At 48.0% G+C, this 25,705-nt stretch overlaps 1 protein-coding gene across 4 annotated transcripts; it reads right to left on the reverse strand.

Moving 5' to 3' along the window:
• Window positions 1-192: 192 nt before the first annotated feature.
• Window positions 193-22,472, reverse strand: Tmem39b (transmembrane protein 39b). 4 transcript variants are annotated; one of them, XM_039110363.2, is made up of 9 exons: window positions 22,206-22,225; window positions 18,960-19,086; window positions 18,290-18,509; window positions 17,609-17,692; window positions 17,143-17,297; window positions 11,672-12,008; window positions 9,157-9,344; window positions 2,191-2,311; window positions 193-651 (listed from the first exon to the last, which is right to left on the reverse strand). In XM_039110363.2, exons 4-9 carry the CDS (start codon window positions 17,660-17,662, stop codon window positions 409-411), a joined length of 1,098 nt encoding a protein of 365 aa, XP_038966291.1. In that variant the 5' UTR covers window positions 17,663-17,692; window positions 18,290-18,509; window positions 18,960-19,086; window positions 22,206-22,225; the 3' UTR covers window positions 193-408. The 4 variants fall into 4 exon arrangements, with proteins under 4 accessions (XP_038966291.1, XP_063144096.1, XP_038966289.1 ...); NM_001014192.1 differs by lacking the exon at window positions 22,206-22,225 and adding an exon at window positions 22,367-22,472 and having other exon boundaries at window positions 196-651; XM_063288026.1 differs by lacking the exons at window positions 18,960-19,086; window positions 22,206-22,225 and adding an exon at window positions 17,811-17,893 and having other exon boundaries at window positions 18,290-18,430.
• Window positions 22,473-25,705: the final 3,233 nt, after the last annotated feature.

The raw sequence follows: 25,705 nt of genomic DNA on the forward strand, positions 1-25,705 counted from the left end.
TCTCAGCCGGCAAGAGCTGAGGTAGAACACACAGCAGCATCTGTCCACAACCTGCATTCAGTTAGCAGCAGCCACCATGGCCTCTGGGGTCTCCCAGCCACTGGAGCAGGGGAGTCACAGAAGCCACTGACTCACACGCCCATACTTCTGACTGACAGGCAGGAATAAGAGAAAGAATCACAGGACACAGGCTTGTTCAGAGTATAAAAATAAGACATTTTTCTTATCACATCAATTATCAAAGAAAGAAACAGTACGTAACAAAAATACAAAGCTCTGGTGGGTTAATTTTTTTGTTTGTTTTTTGTTTTGTTTTTTGCACCCCTCCCCCCAATCCCAAGAGCCCTTGGCCAGGAAGCCCCTGGGTGATGCCCGGATGTTGTCTCCTCTGGAGGATCATCCTGGGACTCAGGAGAACCGGTGGTCCAGGTCCCTCTGGGGGCTGGCTGAGTAAGAGTAGGCTTTGCCCAATACCAGGCGGTCCCGGAGCAGCTTGAAGAAGGCATAGTAGTTGCTGAAGAGAATGAGGGCCAGGGAGATGGTCTGGTGCCACTTCTCGGAGGACATTAAGGAGTATAGCTGGTAGACAATGACAGCGCCCTCTAGCAGCAAAAGGATGTTGAGGATCCTCAGAGGGTTGCTGAAAAAGAACTACCCAAGAGAGGGTAGGCAGAGGCCAGAGGACATGCTCCAGAAACCTGTTCTCTTAGATGAAGAGGTCTTGAAATACAGTGAAGAGGACAAGCTCTTGGGGCCCCGTGTGTATGTGAGTGGGGGAAGACATCTGTCTTTGCTACACCGCTGTACTCACAAGGATGAGCACACCTTTGCCTCCTGAATGCTGGGATTAAAATCACGCACCACCAAACACAACCCAGTGTTTTTTTAAAAATGTCAGAGTATTGTTGGGCCTGAACAAATCTTTTGCTTTTCTTTCCTTTTTTTTTTTTGATGCTAGGGATTGAACCTAGGTGTTCTCTGTGCAGCAGACTTTAGCTCAGCAAATCTTCCATCAGCAACATGGAAAGCCATTTATTTACTTCTAGTTGCCAGGCATCAAAAGCATGGAGAGATTATATTCTATAGCCTGGGTACCCAGTGCCTCCTCCCTCCTCTGAGGTATCCCTTCCTCCACTGGAAGCCTAGGGGACAGGGCAACACTTCAGTCTTGTAAGGTGTTTCTAAGGAAAACAGGATGCAGAACTTTTTTCTCCCGCTGGCAGTGGCAATGAACACCTTTAATCCCAGCACTTGGGAAACAGGCAGGTGGATCCCTGTGAGTTCAAGGCCAGCCTGGTATACAGAGTGAGTTCTAGGATAGCCAGAGCTATACTGAGAAACTCCGTCTTGAAAAACAAAAAAAGGGAAAAAGAAAACACTGTTTCTGCTAAGTTCAGGAGCACTCCATGTCTAGGGATCAGTTCACAAGAAAAGCAACTTCAGCTTAAGAACTGTTTACAGGGTGGGGAAGAGGCGACAGGAGTGGAGCGAACGACCAGGATGCTGGCCTCAGGCCTGTGCTAAAAGGCTGTGAGTGCTGTGAGTATGGGAGCAAATCTCGTCACTTGCTGAGAAATGAAGATAACTGCCCTGGTAACAGCTCCCAGACTGTGGCCCTAAGTACCCCGCTCCACACAGACCACAGCTTCAGTGGAGGCTACTAGGAAGTAAGAGAATTTGAGCTCCTCAGAGTAGTGCCATGAGGTCTCTGTTCCAAAAGGGGACTGGAGGCCAGCAGCCTTGTGATTCAGAGCAACCCCTTCCCCTGTGCTGACTTGGGCCATCTGCAGGAGCTCCCAAGTTTCTCAATATGGCACCTTTGAATAAGTTAAAAATGCATGGCACCCAGCACTGAATCATGCCTACTTCTACTGCTAAGATCTGTGTGTCTGTGTGTCTGTCTGTGTCTCCGAGTGCTAGGTTTAATGGTGTGAGCCATCAGAACCTTCAGAACCCATTTTCTTATTGTAAGATCACCTCTCCCTCTATCCCGTACTCTGGAAGATCTGCGACCAGAGGGAGCTGCAGCTATGCTCATCCGTGCGGACATCCTTGGGCTGCACGTGTGCACCGTCTTCCTGAGTTCTGGCAGTGTAGTGAAAACAGCTATAATTGTCCTCGCGGCTAAGGCCACCCACTTCCTGCCTTGGCGATCAGGCCCCGCCCTCCTGCCCAGAACAGAACACTCACGTGGAAGCGGAAGTGGGAGACGTCAGAGGGGATGGCCACGTTGTAGTGGCCCAGCGCTTTGTAGACATTCTTGCTGTGCTTCACCAGCACACCCTGTGGCCACATGCACTCTTCCGTCCACCTGGAAGCACAGTCCAAGAGGACATTTGTCCCCAGCCCACCCATCAAGACCCGTACTAACGGACTGGGCGCAGGGCAGTCACTGGCTTTACTTCTATTTCCAGTACGTGGACACTGCAACTCCTTTTCTGGGTCTCAGCTGCCTCCTCTATAAAATAGGGTAACAATCACAAGCAATTCGCTGCCTGGGACACCTACAGGTGAGGGACTATGAAGAAAAACCTTTTCCCTGCCTATGTGCCTCACTTGTAACTCCTATGGGTTCACCATGCCGCTCCCTAGGTGAACCAGGGCTGACTGTGCTGATGAATGCTGAGATGCACAGAAGCCTATGCCGTATCTTTGTGCAGTCTGACATGGCCTCTTGAGATCCTATAGGGCACCCCTTGACCTCCACTGCACTGCTCATATCCCTGCATGAGACACACCCTCCAAACAGATCTTCCTGATGTCTTATACCCTGGCAGACTTTCTTTCTTTTTTTTTTTTGAAGATGGGGACCCTATAGTGCCTAAAGCTATTTTTTTTAAAGATTTATTTATTTATTTTATGTGAGTACACTGTAGCTGTCTTCACCAGAAGAGAGAATTGGATTCATTATAGATGGTTGTGAGTCACCATGTGGTTGCTGGGAATTGAACTCAGGACCTCTGGAAGAGCAGTCGGTGCTCTAACCGCTGAGCCATCTCTCCAGCCCTGGCAGACTCTTTCTTACCACTCATTACCACTCAAAACCTAAGAACCTCCAGAAGACCTTTCTCAAATTCTTTAAAGAACTGAGCATTTTTTTTTTTTTTTTTTTGTCCCCTGAAGCTCTTGCCACTTACTGGTCTACATTCCCCAGTGTTTACCACTTGTTTGGTCCTTATCTGTATCCATCCCTTGAGGAACCAGTGGACATTATCTACTTCCTGCCTGTGCCCTCAGAGTAGGCCACAAAGCCTGGCATTGAGAATGAAGCCAGGAGGGGGAGGCGCATGCCTTTAACTGTCACACTTGGGAGGAAGGGGCAGGTGGAGCTCTGAGTTTGAGGCCTGCCTGGTCTATAATAGTGAGTTTCAAGACAGCCAGGATTACCCTGTCTTGGAACAATAAGAACAAAGTGAGGGAGGGGCAAATAAGCAGAGTTTCCTTCCAAAGCCCAGTGAGATTCCAGGGTCCTCAAGGTCTTTACTGGTTCATTCACTTAAAAACATACAAACCACAGGATAACCTTCACAGATATAAGAGCGAATGAAAGAAGCTGGGCACATGAGTGTCTATTTATGATTTCATTTATATCAAGTTCTAGAAAAGGAAAAACTAAGCTATGGTGAAATAAAGAATGTGTGTGTGTGGTGGGGGGGGGGCTGGAGAGATGGCTCAGCGGTTAAGAGCACCTGACTGCTCTTCCAGAGGTCCTGAGTTCAATCCCAGCAGCCACATGGTGGCTCACAACCATCTGTAAAGAGATCCGATGCCCTCTTCTGATGTATCTGAAGACAGCTACAGTATACTTATATATAATAAATGAATAAATCTTTAAAAAAAAAGAATGTATGTGTGTGTGTGTGTGTGTGTGTGTGTGTGTGTGTGTGTTAGTGCATGCATGTGTCTGGAGAGTGGCTGATGGAGGCTGACCTAGCTGGGCAGAAGGAGGGCGAGGCTAGCAGGAGCTGCCAGCTGCCTGTGAGAGCCCTGAGTCAGTAGATGGGGCTGCATAGCAACCACAGCTGAGGAGAGAAGTGGGGGTGTGCAGAAAGCCAAAATCTGTATCGGGGAGTGATCCCCAGCTGAGGCCCTCAGAACCTGTAATGTTTGCTCAGAACGGGCAATCCCTAAAGGACAAAGTTTAGAAGTGTAAAGTACTGAGGTAAATATAAGTTGGGAAGGGGTAAAAGAGAAATAGGTAGAAATATTTTGTAAGCGTGCACAGACACTGAAGAAAGGAGAGAAACCGAGTATAAACAGTCATAGAAATATTAAGGGCTGGAGAGAGGTCCTGAGTTCAAATCCCAGCAACCACATGGTGGCTCACGACCATCTGTAATGAGACCTGATGCCCTCTTCTGGTGTGCCTGAAGACAGTACAGTGTACTCATCATATATAAAATATATAAATCTAAAAAAAAAGGAAAACACCATGGCAGAGGGCATTGGGCCCCTGTATAGTTTTGTTTAATTATCAGCATGGAAACAACTGTAATAGATTCGGAAATGGTTATAGTTTTTCTAAGTAGAGTAGACTCAGATAAGGACAGGACTGAGAGATGGAATGCTAAATTGCAAACAACACAACAAAACTTAGAGAAACTTTTAAATCAGAATTCTACCATTTATACAGGTGCTAATAAACTAGGAATGGCAGGATATAAGTCAGGAGATAGAAGTAATTCAAAGCCTATATGCTTCAGTTTTAAATCAGAACTATAGGGATTAGAGAGATGGCTCAGTGGTTAAGAGCACTGACTGCTCTTTCAGAGGATTCAGTTCCGAGGACCCAGGTTCACTTCCGAGCACCCACATGACAGTTCACACCTCTCTGTAACTCCAAGACCCGAGACCCTCACACAGACATAATACATGTAGACAAAACACCAATGCACATTAAAAAAAAAAAATCAGAGCTTTTTTCTATTCTCATGTGTTAATACAGAAATGTCCCTACAATGTCACCTTCTAAAGTTTGTTTAAAGGGAAAAAGACCAGACACCAGTGAGGATAAAGCAGGTAGCCTCATATGGTCCGGCCTCACAGACTGCTTCAGGCAGGACTACAGTTAAGCCCTGCATTTCTGTAGCCTCAAGTGACACCACAGATCCTGGACAGCCAGCTGTCCCAGGCCTTGGCAATTTTCAAATTTTCCTAGGGTCCCCAAAAGATGCCTTTAGCAGGAAGCAATTTAAAGAACACAACACCCTCATCACAAGAGGGGGGTGGGTGGCTTTGGTCCTTCCATGGGTTATGGATGTTTGATGTCATTTTGGGGGGTTGGCTGCAAGTTGTTATAGGAAGCTGCTTGCTTGGTATTTCCTGTTTCCTTGGGCAACATTTATCCTTCTCATGTCTCTGATGGAGTTGAGGAATAGACAGTTAATAGTTTTACAGTTTTGTTGTTAAAGATTAAAGACATAAAAGCTTAAGTTATTTAGGATCTAAGAAGATGTTTTGAGGTTGGTAAATGCAAGTTATAAAGGTTAGAGGGTATGAAAGCTTAAGTGGTGAAGGGAGAGTGATTCTCTGGACTCACCAAGAGAAGCTAGATAGTGAAACACTGTCTGTAAGGTTGTTAGATACAAATGGACTAGACACTGCAAATGTCCATCTCACCGGAGAGGTCCCATGATTAGTCTTATTGAGTATAGTTTATTGGTGTTAGAGATGAAGCTATTTCTTGAACTAGAAGGGGGAGATGTTGGGGTGACCTTCCTCAGTTCTATTAAGGTGTGTTTCTGTATTTCAGTTTTTAATTCTGTACTAGCAGAGAGCAAGGCATAGCAGGAATTGTATTGTTTTCTATTTTGTTTTTTTTTTTTTCTTTTTTTTCGGAGCTGGGGACCGAACCCAGGGCCTTGCGCTTGCTAGGCAAGCGCTCTACCACTGAGTTAAATCCCCAACCCCCGATTTTGTATTTTTTATTTTGTGTTTTCTATCTGGTAAATGTTTGTCCTTCCTCATCTGCCTAGATGTAATCTAAGAGATGCACCAGCTGTTGTCTCAATGCCGATTGCTTATAATAAAAAGCTGATGGCACAGCGACACAGAGGATGCAAGCAGAGGGGAGAATCAAAAGTGGATGGGAGTGAGGGGTGGGGGTTGTACTGGAGAGATGGCCCAGTGGTTAAGAGCACAGGCTGGGGGTTGGGGATTTAGCTCAGTGGTAGAGCGCTTACCTAGGAAGCGCAAGGCCCTGGGTTCGGTCCCCAGCTCCGAAAAAAAGAACCAAAAAAAAAAAAAAAAAAGCACAGGCTGATTTTCCAGAGGTCCTGAGTTTAATCCCCAGCAATCACATGGTGGCTCACAACCATCTGTAATGGGATCTGATGTCCTCTTCTGGTATGCATGGACAGCATACACACACACACAGACACAGACACAGACACGCGCGTGCGCGCGCGCACACACACACACACACACACACACACACACACACACACACACACACAAGTGGACACATAAGGGAACATACATGGACTGGACCAGAGCGGATCAGGGAGGTAAAGAACTAACCCCATGGTGGGTCACAGGCTAGTCTGGTTAAATTTAAACGGTAGCTGGAAGACTGACTCAGCAAAAGGCCTGAGCTTTAAACTGTATTTGGAGTCTCCATGTCACTATTTATCTTCTGGCAGAAAGCCCAGTGATAGAACTGGGCATGGTGAATGCGCATCCCTTTAATCTCAGCCCTTGGGAGGTAGAGGCAGGCAGATCTCTGAATTTGAGGTCAACTTATCTACAGAAAGGGTTCTAGGAAAACTAGGGCTATACAGAGGAACCCTGTCTTAAAAAACCAAACACTGAAAAAAAACAATAAACCACAAAACCCTAAAGAATTATAAAATTTGTAGTTTGTATAGTATATTTTACTTTATGTAAATTTTACCTAAAAAAAAAAAAAAGAAAGACAGGGCTAGAGAAATGGCTCGGCACTTAAGAACACTGTTGCTTTTTGCACAGGGCCTGGGTTCAATTCCCAGCACCTATGAGGTGGCTCACAACCATCTGTAACTCCAGTTCTAGCCTCTCTTGACCTCTGTGGTCACCAGGCATGCAATCAAAACACTCAGAACCATAAAATAAGCCAATTTAAACAACTTTTTTTTTGGTTCTTTTTTTTTTTTTTTTTTTTCCGGAGCTGGGGACCGAACCCAGGGCCTTGCGCTTCCTAGGCAAGCGCTCTAACCACTGAGCTAAATCCCCAACCTCCAATTTAAACAGCTTAAAAGGGGCTGGAGAGGGGTTGGGGATTTAGCTCAGTGGTAGAGCGCTTGCCTAGCAAACGAAAGGCCCTGGGTTCGGTCCCCAGCTCCGGAAAAAAGAAAAAGAAAAAGAAAAGGGGCTGGAGAGATGGCTCAGTGGTTAAGAGCACTGGCTGCTCTTCCAGAGGTCCTGAGTTCAAATCCCAGCAACCACATAGTGACACACGACCATCTGTAATGAGATCTGATGCCCTCTTCTGGTGTGTCTGAAGAAAGCTACAGTGTACTTCTATAAATAAAATAAATAAATCTTAAAAAAATTAAAAAAAAAATAAAACAAAACAATTAAAAAACAATGTCCACAAAACCCAGCCAGGCACTGATGGAAGACGTGAGAGAGCTGAGTGCTACAGGGGCAAGCGCCATGGTTTCCAGAGGCTGTTAGTCCTGGGAGGAGCAGCAGGAGACAAAGCGACAGAAGGTAGCTAGGGAAGAAAATGTCGTGTGGCGGGCATTGAATGGAAAGGTCTGTTACCGCGGAGGGCACCTGGCTCTTCCGGGTGGTCAGGAAATTAGAGAGGCTAGAAAGAACATTCCAGTGCATTGTGGAGGAAGGCCAGAGGTGGAAGTGCATAAGGCATATGAGAACCCAGAGACTCACTCTGGCTAGAGGCAATGTGTTAGGGTGCATGGCCCCCAATCAGTCTGGACGCTCGGCAAAAGGCCGTGATCTTAGTCAAGGGCCTGAGTGAGGTAAAGACAGGCGGCATCCCTTCTTTTTGTATGTGTGTTTGTGAGGCAGGATTTCTCTGTGTAGCCATGGCTATCTTGGAACTCACTCTGTAGACCAGGCTGGCCTTGAACTCAGAGACCCACCTTCCTCGGCCTCCCACGTTGGGATTAAAGGTGTGTCCTACCTCATCCAGCTAAATTCTATCTTTGTATTCTCCCCCCATCCAGGGCCGGAGGCTGAGCAGAGCCAATCCAGTCAGGTCAGTTGTTTCTCCCTAAATCTCCCCAAGAGCATGGGAAGGACCGGGATTGACAGTAGCATCAACCCATGGGCTCAGAGGGCTGCACTCTAGTTGGCCTCCCTCTACAAGGCTCTCTGCCAGAAAGGCCTCCTCTTGGCTGGCTTCTGACTCAGATATGATGAGAACTTTCAATGAGGGATAATTGGCATAATCAGGAAAAGGATTCTGCTGAAGAGTTGGACAAGTGTTAGGCACTGACCAGCAAAGAATGAGGAGGCTAAAGGAGGCTCAGCCCAGCACCTCAGGGCTCCTGTGCAGGGGAGGTGTGAACTTCTGCTCTGGCCACAGTGTTAGCCTGTAGCTAGGCCTTCTGCCTCACTCGTCTGAACTTTTACGTGGCTATCTTCTTTGATCACTATGAGAACCTGTTAAAGAGTTTACATCTGTAGCTCTACCTCCCTGGACAGGGTCTACCATGAGCCAACAGAGAACCACTCTTGCTCTGACTGAGGTCTTGAGAGGCATACACTGGAAGGTTCTTTCTACTGTTTCAGGTCCTCTATAGTTTATAGGTCAAAGAGCAAGTCCTGGTGCCTGACACAGCCCCAGGCTGAGCAGAATGGCTCCTGAAGGCGTGGGAAATGTAAAGGTTGAGGAACTCTGTGAGCACCTGACCGGACTGAGCGATGACTGCATGCATAAACAGTCAGTCAGTCAGACAGTGGACGACAGAGAGCTAACGAGTCGGGAGCATCGCTGGGCACAATCACCGGACCCTCTCCCACAGCTGGTACCCAGGCAAGCTCCCCAAGGACAAGCACAGGTCTACCTAGAGCTCCAGCATACACACTAGACATGTGTCCGACTGTGCGGGACAAGTTTGCTGGCCAACTGAATGAGGTAAGGAGCAAGAGGGCAAGTGACGCCATACCCTGCCCAGGGTTGGTTAGGCAGAGCAGGGTTGGGGAACTCACGGGTGTTGCAGCACATTGGAGCACAGAGCTGGGTCCACCTTCTGCCAGCAGCCCAGGTGAGCAGCGGCCTTGTGCAGCAGGTCACAGTAGCTGGCAGGAAGTAGGTGCTGCATGAGGATCACCGAGGTACTGATGGACACCAGCAGGAAGAGCTCACAGGACCAGCGCTTGTCATAATAATGTGTATTCTGGGGAGAGCAGGAAGTGGGTCAGACTCAGGACAGCCACCATGGCCTACTCCCACTCCCCTCCTTGATTCTACCTAGAAGCTGGGATTGTTCTGTGAGGATTTCAAGACCACCTGAAACCGACAATTGCACATGGCAAAGTACAGCTTGGACTTGTGCCCTCCGGTCAATTTCCTACGGTGGAATCTGCTCTACTGTCTGCTATTCCAGGCCAGAGCATGTGTGAGCAGACAGAGGAGTGGCTCAGTCTTGTGTCTGCTGCACATTAACCATGAACTATGTGACTTCTGGCAAATCATTTAACTTGTCTGTCCTTTCCTTTCCGCATCAGTTAGATGAGGGTGAGAGGAACCACACACAACCTAAGCATAAAGACATCTGAATACATATCAAAGCTCTCTGCACAGAGTCCTCTCAACATCCATTTTTTTTTTTAATTATTTTTGTGGGGCTTGAGATGTGGCTCAAGGGTTAAGAGCACTGGTGGTTGCTCTTCCAGAGGCCCTGGGTTCAAGTCTCAGCACTGATATGGTGACCTACACCTAACTATAAATTTAGCTCTGAGGAATCTAATACCCTTTTCTAGCCTCCCAGGGCACTAGGCACAGATATGGTGCACAGACCAATAAATGTAGCCAAAAACACCCACATTAAACAAAAAACATTTTATGTGATGTGAATGAGTGTTTTGCCTACAAGTATGTCTGTGTACCATGTGCACACAGTGCCTACAGAGACCAGAAGACATGGGCCCCTTGGAACTAGAGTGATGGACAGTTAGTTGTGAGTTGCCGTGTGGGTGCTAGAAACTGGGCCTCTGAAAAAGCAACCAGTGCTCTTAACTACTGAGCCATCTCTCCAGCCTCTAACCCCCATCTTTAAAGTTTATCCTGGCGCCAGAGATGGTTCAGGCGGTAAAGGCACCTGCTTCCAGACCTGACAACATGACTTCAAGCTCCAGGACCCAAACTGTGGAAGGGGCAAAGCATCTCCCACAAGGGGTCCACTGATTTCCACATACACACCACAGCATATACATGCCTACCTACGCGCGCGCGTGCGCACACGCACACACACGCATCCACACACGGGGTGGGGGTGGGGGGGAGCTGGCAGACAGACAGACAGGGAGACAGACAGAGTAGTGTATCCCGGAGCAAGGTTTAAGTTTATTGCAGCTAAAGAAAGTTAAAGGAGTGAATAGTTTCAAGGTCTCTCAGATGCAATGACTTCTGGCTTCTTTCTTTCAAGATTTCTTTCACATATGAATATTCTGCCTTCATGTGTGTGTATATATGTATATGTATGTGTATGTGTGTGTTTGTGTACCACATGCAGCAGTATCTACAGAGGCCAGAAGAGGGCGGCAGAACCTCTGAAAGTTCCACACCATGTGGGTGCTGGGACCCTGCTCTACTCCAGGAACAACCAATGCTCTTAACTCTGAGCCATCTCTCCTGCCCCAGTTACTGGTTTCTTTATTCAGTGGCAAAATAGGACACTCCTGGACCTGTGCCAAAGTAGCCCCTGACATACAGAGTCACCTCCTTGGATAGGTCACTGGTCCTCTGTATTCCCGATCTCCAGAGATCGCCAGGAGAACTCCTATCCCAACGGGCACATGAGGCAGCGGAGATGATGCAGATGGGAGAGTGCTTCATGCACAAGCACGAGGACCTGAGCTCTGCTGCTCAGAGCATTCGGAACAGAGCGGGGTGGGGGTGCAGCACTGGGAAGGCAGACAGGGAGATCTGGGTCTGTCCAAGTCAGCAAGATCAGGACTCAGTGACAGAAGTAAGGTGGAGAGCAGCTGAGGAAGACACTCAATGACAATCTCTGGCTTCCATATTTATGTACACACACAGACACATAGAATCACACACACACTCACACACACACAGACACACACTCACAGACACACACATACATACATACAGACACACATACATACAGACACACATATGCACACACAGACACACACAGACACATAGGATCACACACAGACTCACAAATATACTTGGAGACATACTCACACACACACACACACTCAGACACATTCACACACACTCACAGACACACAGATAAACACACATACACAGATACACATACATATACACATACACACAGACACACACAGACACACACTCACAGACACACACACACACTCACAGAGACACACACACACACACATACACACACACACACACCTAGAAAACAAAGAAATAACAGTAATAAAGAACCAAAACCCCAGGAAAGTTACTTATACAAGCAGGAGGGCTGGAGGACAGGGGGAGCAGCCAGACGCTTGGCTGGCGTTGACTATGTACCTTCACAAACCAAACAGGTACAAAGGCCACATAATAGGCACTCAGCATGGAGCTGACAAGGACTTCCTTCATGCGCCAGTTGAAGTCCATTTTGAGGAACTCCACTTCATTGCGAATGAGGCTGGGTGACAAGCAGCAGGCGTGGGTGGGCATGGCCTCTGGGCCATAGAGCTGTCGTGTGTGCTGCTTCCAAGTCTCCCGCAGGGTCAGGAAGTAGTCCCGACTCCTTGCCAGGCCGCTGACTGCCTCTCGGGGTCCCATGGAAGCCACGTGGCTGAAGAGGTTCGTCTTGCGAAGATCATAGTTCAGCTGCAGGAACGGAATGTACATCCCAAACCTGCTGTGGAAAGCAGAGGTGAGAGGCCAGGCCTGTCCTTGGGTCAGAATCCGACCCCCAGCCCAGGGGGCGGGGGACAAGTATGATTTCCTTTCTGGGCTTCGACCCTCCCTTCCCACCCTTCTGTCCTTTCACCTCTCCATCCAAGTCAATGGTTCAAAACCCGTCTTAGTATCGAGAGCATGCTGGAACTGAGGATGGATACAATAGGAAGCAAGAGGTAAGGTCTTTCCTGCATGCTGACGACTAACAATCACCATGGCAACCCACACTCATCCGGCACAGTCTATAGTCCAGGCCAAGTCTTCTACAGGCAACCTCCTCTTTCTTAGAGCATAGCAGGTGCTATGGCTTTACCCTTTTCTCAAGGAAGCTGTAGGTCGGAGCAGTGTAGTTCATTCTCAAGGGCTACACAATTAGTCACAGAAGAAACAGAGCCTAGGTTTAGACTTACAGCTGTCTGGGACCAAATAAATTAAGAAAAGCAGAAAAAAAAACACAACAAAACACAAAACACCTCCAATCAATTAAAAGCAGAAGATGGGAGCAGGCATGGTGGTGCTCACTTTTAACCCCAGGATATGGAAGGCAGGGCAGGCAGGTCTCTGAGTTCGAGGCCGGCCTGGTCTCCATAGTGAGTCCCAGGACAGCCAGGACTACACAGAGAGCGCCTGTCTCAGCAAACAAACAAGCAAACAAAAGTTGAAGGCAGACACGGCAGCATGTGCCAGTGACTTCAAAACCTGGAAGGCCGAGGCAGGACGATCAGGGGTTCGAGGCCATCCAGAGCCATATATTGAGACCTTGTCTCAAACCAAGTATAACACAATGCCACAAAAACAAATCTAGGTTGTATAACTGGGTGCATATGTAGGACAGTGTTTTTTACCTCACAGGGGAGCGCATGTAAAACAAATACTTCTTCTGTGTCTGTATGTGCCAGGTGCTGAAATAGATCCTTGCACAGTATACACATGTCCCCTATGCAGCACCCAAGTAGGCTTAGGAGGACTTAGTCAAGGGAGTGTGTGGCTAGAACTCTGAGGACAAGCTAAAAGGGTCCCATAACCTGAGAGAATGTAGCAATCTGCACATGTAAGTGGCACGGGCTAACATTGCTTTGGAGACAGGGTCTTACTATGTAACCAGGCTTGTCTTCATCCTTAACTTGCTATGTGGACCAGGCGGTTCTCGAAGATCTTCCTGCCTCTGCCTCCTAAGTGCTTCGATTACAGGCATGTGCTACTGGGCACAGGAATGATGCTACATTCCTGACGGTGTGCACTCAATACATAAGCCTATAACGATTGTTGGCTGTGTCTGCACTGAACATGTGCAGTTTTCCCGTTGGCAAGTGTCTCTAGACCATAGTTAGCAGCTTAGTTGAGGTAACAACTTTTTACACAGCATTGACACTGTATTAGGTATTAAAGGTCTCTACGTAATGTGGTACACAGGGAAATATACCTAACTGCTTATCATTGTTACCTCATCATACATATAGGATCTTAGATTGTGGCACCTGTAGGATGTCCTGGACATAATCCTTCAGAGATGACAGACAAGATATCAAAAAAGTGGGTCGGTTGGAGAGATGGCTCAGTGGTTAGGAGCACTGACTGCTCTTCCAGAGGTCCTGAGTTCAATTCCCAGCAACCACATGGTGGCTCACAACCATCTGTAATGGGTTCTGATGCCCTCTGAAGATAGTTACAGTGTACTCATATACATAAAAAATAAATAATTCTTAAAAAAAAAAACAGTGGGTCAAAGCCAGAGGCGTGGCTAAGTGAGTAAAGGTACTTGCCACCAAGCCTGACAACGTGAGTTTGAATCCTAGAACTCATACATAATTAAATAAACCTTTAAAAAAAAGTAGAAAAGAAATCTAAATCACCAAGAAGGAAAACTGTAAAAGCTCAGTGGTACACAGGTCTTGACCGAGTTGGAAAGCAGAGACGATGAGTGGAGGAGCCACAGACTACAGCCGAGCCTTCCAGCAGCAAAGGTTACACAGGGCATTGATGTTTTAAAGTAGCCACACTGAGAGAAAACGGTTTGAATATTCCATTTTTTCTATTCCAGTGCACAGAAAACACAGTTGTTTTGGCACCTGAGGGCTTAGGTTTCTGTCTAAGGAGAAGTCTGTCTGTCAGCCTGTCTGTCTTTTGCTTAAAGGCCGTCTCCAGAATCTCCTATGTATTTTTTTTTTCCTTTCTTTTTTCCGGAGCTGGAGACCGAACCCAGGGCCTTGCGCTCGCTAGGCAAGCGCCCTACCGCTGAGCCAAGTCCCCGACCCCCACGCCAACCCCTCCTATGTATTTTATACTCAGATCACAACACACTTCAGAGGAGCCCAACTCGAGGCTCTTTAACCAGGGTAGCTGGTGGCTACTCAACTGTATGGCATACGATTATATTAATGGGATGGCGCCCTGCAGCCAGCGGCTTATCTTCCCACAGTGACCCCAGGGAGAATCTGGCTTGAAACACAAGAAGCAAGACTGAAGCAGATTAAAGAAGGATGGTAAAAACTCTACAAGTCAGATCTTTTTCCCCACTCACTTCTTCCAGCCCAGTGCTCCAGACTGTGAGGTCCAGCTGAACGCAGCCTGAGAACTGAAGCCTGACGAGTGCCGCCTGATGGTAGACTATAGCTTTTTTGGCCTATGGAAGCACAACCTGAAAACCAGCACCTACCTCACTGCTCAGTAGTGACCGGGCACTGCCAGGCACTGATGGCTCACGCCTTTAACGCCCGCACTCAGGAGGCAGAGGCAGGTGGATCTCCGAGTTCAAGGCCAACCCCAGAACAGCCAGGGCTATGCAGAGAAACTCTGGGGCAGGTGGGATGTGTGTGTATGCGTGTGTGCGTGCGTGCGTGCGTGCGTGCGTGTGTTTATGTGTGTGCATGTGCGTGCACATGAGTATTTTTGCCTGTATAAAAGGCTTAAGGGGTAGGAAGAGGGCAACAGAGCCCTTGGGATTGGAGTTAAGACAGTTCTGAGCTGCCATGTGGAACTAGAAACTAAACCCTCATCCTCTGCAAAGAGCAGTAAGTGTTCCTAACCACTGAGCCATCACCCCAGACCTCAAGAGAGAAGTTTTCTATATACTAGCCTGGACTTGAATCTGACAGGCAGCCAAGACTGAGCTTGAAGCTGTCCCTCCAGCCTCCATCTCACGAGGCTCCTCAGTGCTGAAGTGCAGGTTTTTGCCATCAGGCCCAGAGCCTCCTGCATGCTGGGCAAACACTCTATCTCTTCTGGATTTTAATCACATGACTGATACTCCTTGTAAAAACATTCAACTCTGTAAAAGCTATTTTGTTGTCTTCCTTAGTTGTGGAACTGACAGTGAAGCCTAAGAGTGTGTGCATCTCACACAAGCCCACTGCACCTGAGGGACGTCCCCAGCCCTGCTGATTCGCTTTGGCTTGGGTTTTTCGGGACAGAATTATATGTAGCTTACGCTGGCTCCAACTCACTGTGGAGCTGAGGGTGACCTTGAACTCTTGATGCTCTTCCGTCCACCTCCTGAGTGCTAGCGTTACTAGTGTGTGCCGCCATGACCATCACTACACTTTTTGAATAATATACTCATATTATACTGCACGTTCATATAACATACTGGGATTTTCCTTTTTTAAAAAAAAAAAGGTTTAGGGATTGGGGATTTGGCTCAGTGGTAGAGCGCTTGCCTAGGAAGCGCAAGGCCCTGGGTTCCGTCCCCAGCTCCGGAAAAAAAAAAGAAAAGAAAAGAAAAAAAAAGGTTTATTTTATGTCTGTGAGTACACTGTCGTTATCTTCAGACACACCAGAAGAGGGCATCAGATCCCATTACAGATGGTTGTGAGCCACCATGTGGTTGCTGGGAATTGAACTCGGGACCTCTGGAAGAGCAGTCAGTGCTCTTAACCTCTGAGCCATCTCTCCAATCCCCCAGGATTTTCTATAAATAACCATAGTTGAGATATTTTTCATGGCAATAGATATGAGAATAGCCTCATACTGTGCTATATATAAGTTTGTTGTAGTTGTTGTTGATTTTGGGTGTTTTGGAGATAGGATTTCTCTGTGTAGCCTTGGCTATCCTGGAACTTGCTCTGTAGACCAGGCTGCCCTCAAACTCAAGAGATCCACCTGCCTCTGCCTCCCAAATGCTGGGATTAAAGGTCTGCAGGCCACCCACCACCCAGCTAGTAGTTTTTAAACTCAGAAAAACCCTACTTATAAAGCAAGCATGAGGGGTTGGGGATTTAGCTCAGTGGCAAGGCCCTGGGTTCAGTCCCCAGCTCCGAGAAAAGAAAAAAAAAAAAAAAAAAAGAAAGAAAACAAAGCAAGCAAGCAAGCATGAGAGCCCAAAACCAGCTTTTAGTCCTGCAGGGTAGGGAAGCAGGGGCCCAGCTCTGAAGCTTTCCAAGAGCCAGAACTGGTCCATCCTGAAGAAATTGGGGAACCAAAAGGACAGGGTTGGGAAGTAACTGTTAATATGCAGGCAGCCAGGGGAGGAGCCTGCTTGATTCTGGACCAGAAAGGGGCCGTTCTGAGCTCTCCGTCTTACATAGTTGGGTCTCTGGTGAGGCAGGTTTGCAAGCTAACCAGACAGGGAGACAAGCGCATATGCAGACATGTATACACACAGGTGTGCCTCACAAACACACACACAAATACACACTCACGCTCATAGAGACATGTACACAAAGAAGTGAAAAGCCTCCAAGAGATTCCATAAACACTGAGGGGAAAGGGACAGAAGGAGGAAGGGGAGGAGAGGAGAGAACAGGAAATCAAACAAACAAACAAACAAACAACAAAAACAGAAAGAAAAAAAAAAAGAGAGAGGCAAAGCAAGCCCATGCATTCCCACTTGCAAATGTCTCCCTGGGTATCCAGTCAGATCTGAATGTTATCCCATCCTTCCAGCAGTAGAGATGGAATAGCTTATACCACTTCAATTTCCTCTACAAAAAAGGCCTAATCATCCTGATCTCAGGAGATACCCTCAGACATCGTGAGAAGTTAGTGCTGCTGCCTGTCTGCCTGTGAGTCGTCCAGACACAGAGGCCTGATAACCCAGCCATACAGTGGTAAGAATCACGTGTCAGGTGTGGGGGTGAGGTGAGGGTACTCACGGATAGCAGAGGAACAGGAGGTTCAGGAAGGAGTAGGTCCTGAAGAGGTGGATGAGGGACCGGCACAGACTCCAGCCTGTGGCCGTGAGAACGGTGAAGCGGGTGAGGAACAGCAGGATGGACCGGAAGAGGGAGACCTTCCCCCTCTGCGAAGCCTGGGTTGGAGTAAGATACGACAGGATGGGGCCTTGGATGGAGGCCACAGGAACTGGGCCCAAACCCCACCAAACACAGCCTAAAATCCCACCCAGGGAAGGGTGCACAACAGTCTGGCAAGAGCTGGGAAGGTCCATCTTTCTGATGTCCAGTGGATTGGGAAAGAAAATGGGACACCAGAAATGTTTGTGAAATGAGTCCACAAGGAGCTCAGAGGAAATGCCTTAGGGCTAAGGGCTAAGTGTGTCTCTTTGGCTTCCCGGGGAAAGGGGAATCCCAAAGCCCCTGGCCAGCCTCTAGACCCAGTCACCTCCTTCACGATGGACCCAATGAAGCGACGGCCCAGAACAATGGTGGTCACCATCAGCAGGTTGAAGTCGATCAGGTGGAAGTTCTGTCAGGGGGCAGAGGCCTGGGGTCACACGGGCCCCTTCTTTATACATAGGCTTTTCTTGTACCCACTATCTCCCCCTGCCCAGTCCTTTCCACAGAGACTGTCCCCATTCTCTGACCTTCATTGGCCTCCAGCTGACTCAGGCCAGGAAATTACCTAGAGGAGTAGAACAGGACCCAGAGAAGGGAAGTGGGACAGTCCCTGGGGATAAGAGAGTGGTGTGTGAGCACTCTTGCTCTGACACCATGTCCCTGTCCCTGAACCTTCTCCTCTGTCCACCCCTGAAACACTCATACATTTCCATGACTCATCTCTCAGACAAGACTTAGGATCCATCCTGTCAGAATCAACTCTGCTGCCTCTACCATGCCCAGTGTAGGCCTAAGCTCGCTGGAAATAGTTAAGAGCCGTCAGTTTCCTGTTTCCTCTACATCCGTTATGCCCAATATGGAGCTGGGTATACAGTGGGTATACAGTGGTATTTGATAAGCTATGCCACACGCGTGCACACACACGCATGCACACACACACACACACACACACACACACACGCATGCACACACACACACACACAGCAGACACTGGCTGAGCACCTACCAGGGAGGTGTGGGAGGGTGGGTGTGAGGGTGGATACCACCAGACTGTCTTATAGATGTTGATGTAGTGCACGAACAGGGCTATGAGCTGACAGAAGAAGAGCTGGAGCTCAAACAGAATGCTGGCCTGGACTGGCAGCTCGGGGATCTTGCAGTGCTGCAGAGGCACGACGGTCTGGGCGGCCAAGGGAGGGCTGGAGAGGCCCGTCCCAGAAGTGGTCCTGGAGATGAAAAGCGGTAACATCAGGAGCTAACCTGAGAGCCTGGCCAGGAAAAGCTTCTGGAGCACACCACAGTGCATTGCATCAGAAAAGCAACTCAAAAGGATGAAGTCTTCCTTATCTTGCCTGGTGCACAGAAGGGGCCGAAGAGAAGAGCCTTCCTCTCCTGATGTTACCCAGCTCTTCCCTTACTTGCCAGGAGGGAACTAGAAGGCTTGCTTTACAAATACGGAAGAGGAGGGCCGGAAGCACATGGCAACCTGCCATCATGAGATCGGGAGTAGAACCCCAACTGGAACAAGGGCTGTGGTTTCTCCTATAGACTCTCATGGCTTCTCTCCAAGTGACCAATCTCAGAGCTCACTCTGGTCCCCTCCAGCCCCACCAGGCATGTAAGGGACAGCTTGATCCACGCTACCACAAGAAGGGTGAGACACAGAGGTGGCTTACCTGCTTCGAGAACGGACACTGCTCACGGATGCACTAGAAGAGTGGCCTCCACCGGAGGCCCCTGACGATCCTGGTTCACAGAGTGGGTTTCGATAGTAAGATGTCCTGTTGGGACCTCTTCGTCCTCCTGTAGGCCATATATCAAGGATGACAGCAGTGCTCTCTTGGTTAACTGGTATTTCCTTTTCTTTCTTCCTTCCTTCTTCTGTTTGTGTTTTGAGACAGGGTCTCTTTACATAAGCCTGGCTGTCCTGGAACTTGCTATGTTGGCAAGGCTAGCCTTGAGCTCATGGACTTCATTTTCTTATTTAAATCTCCCGGGAGCCTATGAAGCAGCTCCTGCCTGCTTCTTTGTCCCCTGCTATTCTCTGCCTGGGTCCCACCCTACTCAGTGCTCCAGGTATCCATGGCCCCTCTCTTTCCAGCAAGCACATGTGTCTTGTGTGCACTACTGTACACATGTATGTGGAGTTGGGCTCCAGGGACCGATCTCAGGTCGGCAGGTCTGCACAATTCTCTCTAGCTTGTCCTCGTTCCTGTCACTTTCAAACAGGACCTCTCATTGGTCTGGGACTTGCCAACCAATTAGGTTAGGCTGGCTGGCTAGTGAGCCCCAGGGATCCCCAGATCTCGGTCTCCACAGTGCTGGGATTACACTTAGGTTACCACATCCGCCTTTTTTACATAGGTTCTGAGGATCAAAGTCAGGTTCTCACGCTGGTGAGTGGCAAGCACACTCAGAACTAAGGTATCTTTCCAACACTTTCTTTTAGGTTTATTTATTTTATGTATGAGAATACACCATTGCTGTCTTCACACACATTAGAGAGGACAAGAGATCCCACTACAGATGGCTGTGAGCCACCATGTAGTTGCTGGGAATTGAACTCAGGACCTCTGGAAGAGCAGCCAGTTCTCTTAACCGCTGAGCCATCAATCTAGCCTCCCAATCCTTCTTTTTTAGGTTTTTGAGACAAGAGTTTCTCTGTGTAACCCTAGCTCATCTGAATTTCACTCTGTAGACCAGGCTGGCCTCCTACTCAGAGATCTGCCTGCCTCTGCCTCCCAAGTGCTAAGACTGAAGGTGTGAGGGAACACACATACACCCCTCCCCTGGCACAGTCAACTTCTTTTTCCTTTGTGCTCCAGTTTACCAACGCAGGGGTTCTTTGTAAATTCAGAGCTCGACATTTCACTAATGGCTTGCCTCAGTGTGCTGGGACTGATTACAGGTGCCACACCTGCCCAGCCAGCTTCCAGACAGGTGAGGAACTCAACTCTGGCCCTCAGGACTTCAAGCGCTTCATTCCCTGGGCCTTTTCCCAGCCCCCTTACTGCCATTTTAGAAGGAGTTGCCCCTCCCCCCCCCATTCTATTCTTTCCACATTTCATTCTCTGAAATTCTTTTTTTTTCTTTTCTTTTTCTTTTTTCTTGGAGCTGGGGACCAAACCCAGGGCCTTGCATTTGCTAGGCAAGCGCTCTACCACTGAGCTAAATCCCCAACCCCCTGAAATTATCTTTTTAAAAAACAATCTTGGGTGGAGAGATGGCTCAGTGGTTAAGAGCACCCGACTACTCTTCCAGAGGTCCTGAGTTCAATTCCCAGCAACCACATGGTGGCTCACAGCCATCTGTAATGAGATCTGATGCCCTCTTCTGGTGTGTCTGAAGATAGCTACAGTGTACTTATATATAATAAATGAATAAATCTTAAAAAAAAAAAACAAAAACAAAAACAATCTTTAAGGCTCTCTTGCCCTTTTGCTCTAGCTCTCCTCTCACTCCTTCCCCTGCCTCTCTCCATGTGCTTATAGCCACCTTCTACTTCTCTACTCCTTTTCTCTGCCTTCCTCTGTCTCTACTACACTCTTAGCTCCCCTCCCCATGCTCTGAATAAACTCTATTTTACACTCATAAAAGAATTTTTTTAATTCATTTTGTGCATGAACGTTTTGCATGTGTGCACGTATGTATGCCCAATGCATGCAGAAGCCAGAAGAGGGCTTCAGGTCCCTGGGGCTAGAGCTAGGGATGGGTGTGAGTCACAATGTGGCTGCTAGGCTTTGAAGCTAGGCCCTCTACAGAAATAAAAACACTCAACAGTTGAGCAATCTCTCCAGAACCTCTGAAATTACCTTATACCCTAACACGTTTGCTGGCTCACCCTCTAAAATGGAAGGTCAGTAAATTCACTTTTTTAAGCGACTCTCTATGTAAGCACAGGGTAGCCTCAAACTCACAATTCACCTGCCTCAGTCTCCCAAATGCTAGGATGGATGACAGGTATGTGCTACCAGTGTTATTTTCACTGCTTTCCCCTTATTCCAGTTCACGGGAGCAGTGAGGTAAGATTTTCAGACCCCGAGTTCTGAGCTGCTCTGCTCTGGTATTTGCTGGACTTCATCTGGATTTGAGTCTCCAGAAGCTTGCAATCTGGCCAGGTTTGAGATGAGTTTTTCCTCCAGGGCTCTGAGATCTAACTCAATGACCTACGGCCTGAGCTCAACGTCAGGATGGCCTTGGAAAGAGTCCCGTGGTTGTGAATCCGAAATCTAAGATTTTACAAAACTATATCCTTAAGTTTAGTAGTCTAGTCTACGATCCCAGGCAGGCAGCATCCTGCACATAGCTCCCAAACCCTGAATCGAAGTTATAACTTATTAAACTTCCTCACAGCAAAACAGTAGCCTCCATTCATAAACATTGTGCACAAGCTTTCCTATCTCTGAAGGTTTTCTGACAGCTCTTCAAAATATGCATGTTCAAAGAGCTGACTTCAAGCCCCCAGACCGGAAGCTTTGTTCACGCATTGTTATCTTTGGTTTGGAAACATCCCCCACCCAACACACACCCCCTCAGCCCAGGAACTCTGCCCACACCCACTATCTTTTAGAAGCTCTGCACCCACTTAAAGCCCCTAGCCCAGAAACCCCGCCCACACACAACTGTCAACCCAAAGACCCCGCCCACAAGTCAGGCAAAGCTCACTAAGACTATATAAGCTTGGATCAGAATGGACTCCCTTGGTGGGCTAGGTATCCCTCCGGTCCCACCGCTTTCAGTGCAAACTCCTATAGTCCAGAAGATTGGCTCCCCCACCGGCGACCACAAGCCTAAAACCGCACCCTTAGCTCACAAACCCTTCCACCAGGGTGCCCGGCTCCCATTTCCAGCTAGGAGAATTGTGTGCCCCAAAGAAAGCCCGAGCCCCTCGGGGCCCTTTCCCTTTTGGAAACTCCGCCTACCACGCAGCGACCCGCCCCCTCAGGACCGGAGAGGCGGGGTCCCGTCTGAGCCGCGTCCCTTCCCCTCCCCCTCCCCGCGACTCCGGTCCGCGTGGGGCGGCAGTTAGCAGCCAGGTTCCCCCATCCCGCGACCCCGGAGGAGCCCAGCTAGCTCTGCTCACCCATCTCCTTCCCCCGGCGCTCTCCGCTCGCCGCCGCAGCTCCTGCGGGCAATATGTCGGAGGCGACGGCGGCCGAGAGAGGACTAACCGCCGCAGCCCGACCGGGTATCAGCCGCACGCTCCCTCCGGCTGCTCAATTTGCATGCTAGGCGGGCTAGGAGTCGGGAGCGCGCTTCTTAAAGGGGCCGTTTGGACAAAAGCTGTGCTAGCGCTCTTTGTCTTGGCTTTCCCGACGCCTTTCCTGCAGCTGCTGCTTAAGAGATTCTGAAGGGGGGCGAACCCACCTCTTGTGTTTCTTCACCCTGTTCTGGATGAAGGAGGACACCAGAGCGGCCTTCTGCCTCTAGTGAAATCATGTTCTTGTGCAACACAGTCACCTCATACTCAGCGCGTCCCAAACCGGGCTTTCAGTGCTCTCTGGTTTTATTGTACTTTGGCCCACCCGAGTCAAAATCTAGGAGTCACTAACCTTTTCCTCCAAAACTCTATATCCAATCTTTGACCTAATCTTGATGACCTAAGCTCTATGCATTTCTCATCTTTATTCCGCTGTTCATTTTACTGCTGCGACCTTAGATTAGTGCCTGCGCCTGCCATTTTCAAATTCTGAAATATTCTTGGGTATTAATAATCACCTATTAGGGTTCTTTATTAACATTGTAGAACTTGGTGTGTGGGGAAGGAGGAGGAGGGATGCACATAGTACTGGACATGGGAGGGCAACCTGTAGGAGTACGGATTCTTCTTCCATGTAGGATGTCGGGCTCGTATACAAGAACCTTTACTTGCTGAGCCATCTCAGCAGCCCTTTGAGCTCGGTTTTTGAGTCAGGGCCTCTGGTAGTCCCGGTTGTCCTTGAATTTGCTACGGACTAGAGGATGGCCTTGAATTTCTGACCCTGCTTCAGAGTGTCAGAATTACTCCCATGACAGATTTATGCAAGGATGGAAATAAAACCTAATGCAAGCACAAATTATCTTGTAGGCATGGAAGATTAAATGAGACAATCCTTGTAGTACCTGTTTTAATCAGTGTAAGCCATCATTGTGTTTGGCAAGCACGTAAGAGAGGGAGCAAATAGCTACTGTTACTGTTGGTGTAATTTCCTCCCTTACAAGACTGATAAGTAATTTATGGGGGGAGGAGAGGGGTTAAAATTAGGGCCAAACGCAAGCTAGGCAAGTGTCCTACCACTCAGCTATGTTCCCAGCCTCATAAGCAATCTTTATATCAACTAGACAAAGGTTAGACAAAGGTTTCTCTGGGTATCCCTGACTGTCCTGGAACTCACTTTGTAGACCAGGCTGACCTCGAGTTGAGACCCATCTGCCTCTACCTCCTAAGTGCTAGGATCAAGGCAAGCACCACGACCATGATACCCAGCTCCTCATAAGCAATTTTAGTCCTCTTGTGACTTCATTGATTATCATGTTTGGCACACATTAATCAAATGAATTACAAAATACTAATAAATTTCTACAGAGCCTAAATTATAAGGGCAGACAGACATAATAATTGGTAAATTCTGTAAAATATTAGAAGAGAATGTTGGGGCTGAAGAGACGGCTCAGTGGTTAAGAACACTGGGGTTGGGGATTTAGCTCAGTGGTAGAGCACTTGCCTAGCAAGCACAAGGCCCTGGGTTCGGTCCCCAGCTCTGAAAAAAAAGAAAAAAGAAAAAACAAAAAACAAAAAACAAAAACAAAAAACACTGACTGTTCTTCCAGAGGTCCTGAGTTCAATTCCCAGCAACCACATGGTGGCTCACAACCCTGATGTGTCTGAAGACAGCTAAAGTGTACTCATCACATAAAATAATTTAAAAAAAAATGTTGGATGAGTAGTAAAACAGGGAAGGGTGTCCAGACGCCTTTAAGTAGGATGGGGAAGGCAGGCAGGCTTTACTGAAATGACTTAGAGGAAGTATCTGGGGAGAGTGAAGATTCTAGACGGGACAGTAAGGGCACTCGGCCTGACGTGTTGAAGGAGGGGGATGGAAGTGGGTAGCAGTGCGTTTGCAGATCTGTAGCTCCAGCATCCCAGTGTGTTGATACAATCCAGGCTCACCTATCATGTGGGAAAGACAGTTGCATCCACCTATCTGATTGGTCTGTAGGCAAGCATGTAGGCATTTTCTTGATTAATGATTGATGTGAGAGGGCTCAGCCCACTGTGGGTGATGCCACCTCTCAGCAGGCGGTCCCGGGATGTACAAGAAAACAAGCTGAGGAAGCCATTGGGAAACAAACGAATTGTTGCTTCCTATAGCCTCTGCTTTAGTTCCTGACTGACTCTAGGTTTTGCGGACTTCTCTTCATGATGGACCAGAACTATAAAATGAAAGGAACCTTCTCTTTACCATGCTTCTTTTGGCCCTGGTGTTTATCACAGCTATAAAAACCTAACTAGGATACAGGAGATCCTGTCTCTAGTCTCAGAAGGCACTAGCTTTCTGTGCATATATTCACACACACACACACCCACTCCTTAACTAAGGAGAGGGGCCAGAGAGATGGCTCAATACTTAGCACAACTTAGCTGAATCTAGAGGACCCAAACTCCCAATACCCATATATAGCAGCTGCCAACTGTCTATACAGCCAGTTTCCGGGTCTAATGCTCTCTTCTGGTATCTGTGAGCACCATACACACACCAAAAGCCGGGTCATTCCTAGGAATGTGTGTGTGTTTAACACCTAACCCTATTTTTAGTTACTGCTATATCCTGGCATTTGCTACACCTTAATGAAGAAACAGAAGGATGTATTGAACTATACCAAATTTAGAGGTAGGCAGAGCATAGTATGAAAACTTCCTAGGAGGGGTCAGATCTGATATTAGAGTAGTAGTTCAGGGATTTTGTTCAATGGTCCAGTGTCTGTCATAAGCCCCTGAGATTAATCTCTAGCATGATCTTTTGTTTGCTAAGTGTGCTTGTACCATATGGGGATGAAAACATCTCTTGAATTAGGTAACTGCCTGTTAAGTTTGTAGGGAAATCTATGAATCTGCAATGTAGAATATGCAAACCTCGTACATAGTGAAGTCCCAGAAGTATTTACTGAATCGACTTGGCATACGCACAACTCAGTGTAAGACAGCAAGGGCACCCATGGGTCCAACCCCCTTCTATGACTACTTGCTCTATATCCATTACTTCCAAAAGAAAGCCAATTCTCCCTTGGGAAATTTCTCTTCCTCAGTCCATTTGTGGTTGAATCTTCTTGCAGTTCCAGTGGGCAAATGATTGGCAAGTCAAGATATTCTAACAGTCCTGCTACTCCAGACTAGTGGCTAGTTTGAGCTGAAGGGATAGAGAAATTAGTGATTGAATGCAGG

The sequence above is a fragment of the Rattus norvegicus genome, chromosome 5, assembly GCF_036323735.1.
Source record: "Rattus norvegicus strain BN/NHsdMcwi chromosome 5, GRCr8, whole genome shotgun sequence".
Classification (NCBI taxonomy): Eukaryota; Metazoa; Chordata; class Mammalia; order Rodentia; family Muridae; genus Rattus; species Rattus norvegicus.

Excerpts from the sequence above, each read along its gene's own strand:
- Tmem39b (NM_001014192.1), bottom strand. Across the intron at positions 12,009-17,142 it reads CTCCTGTTCCTCTGCTATCC|GTTTGGGATGTACATTCCGT; the intron begins GTGAGTACCCTC and ends TTTCCACAGCAG. Across the intron at positions 652-2,190 it reads TCTCCCACTTCCGCTTCCAC|TTCTTTTTCAGCAACCCTCT; the intron begins GTGAGTGTTCTG and ends TCTCTTGGGTAG.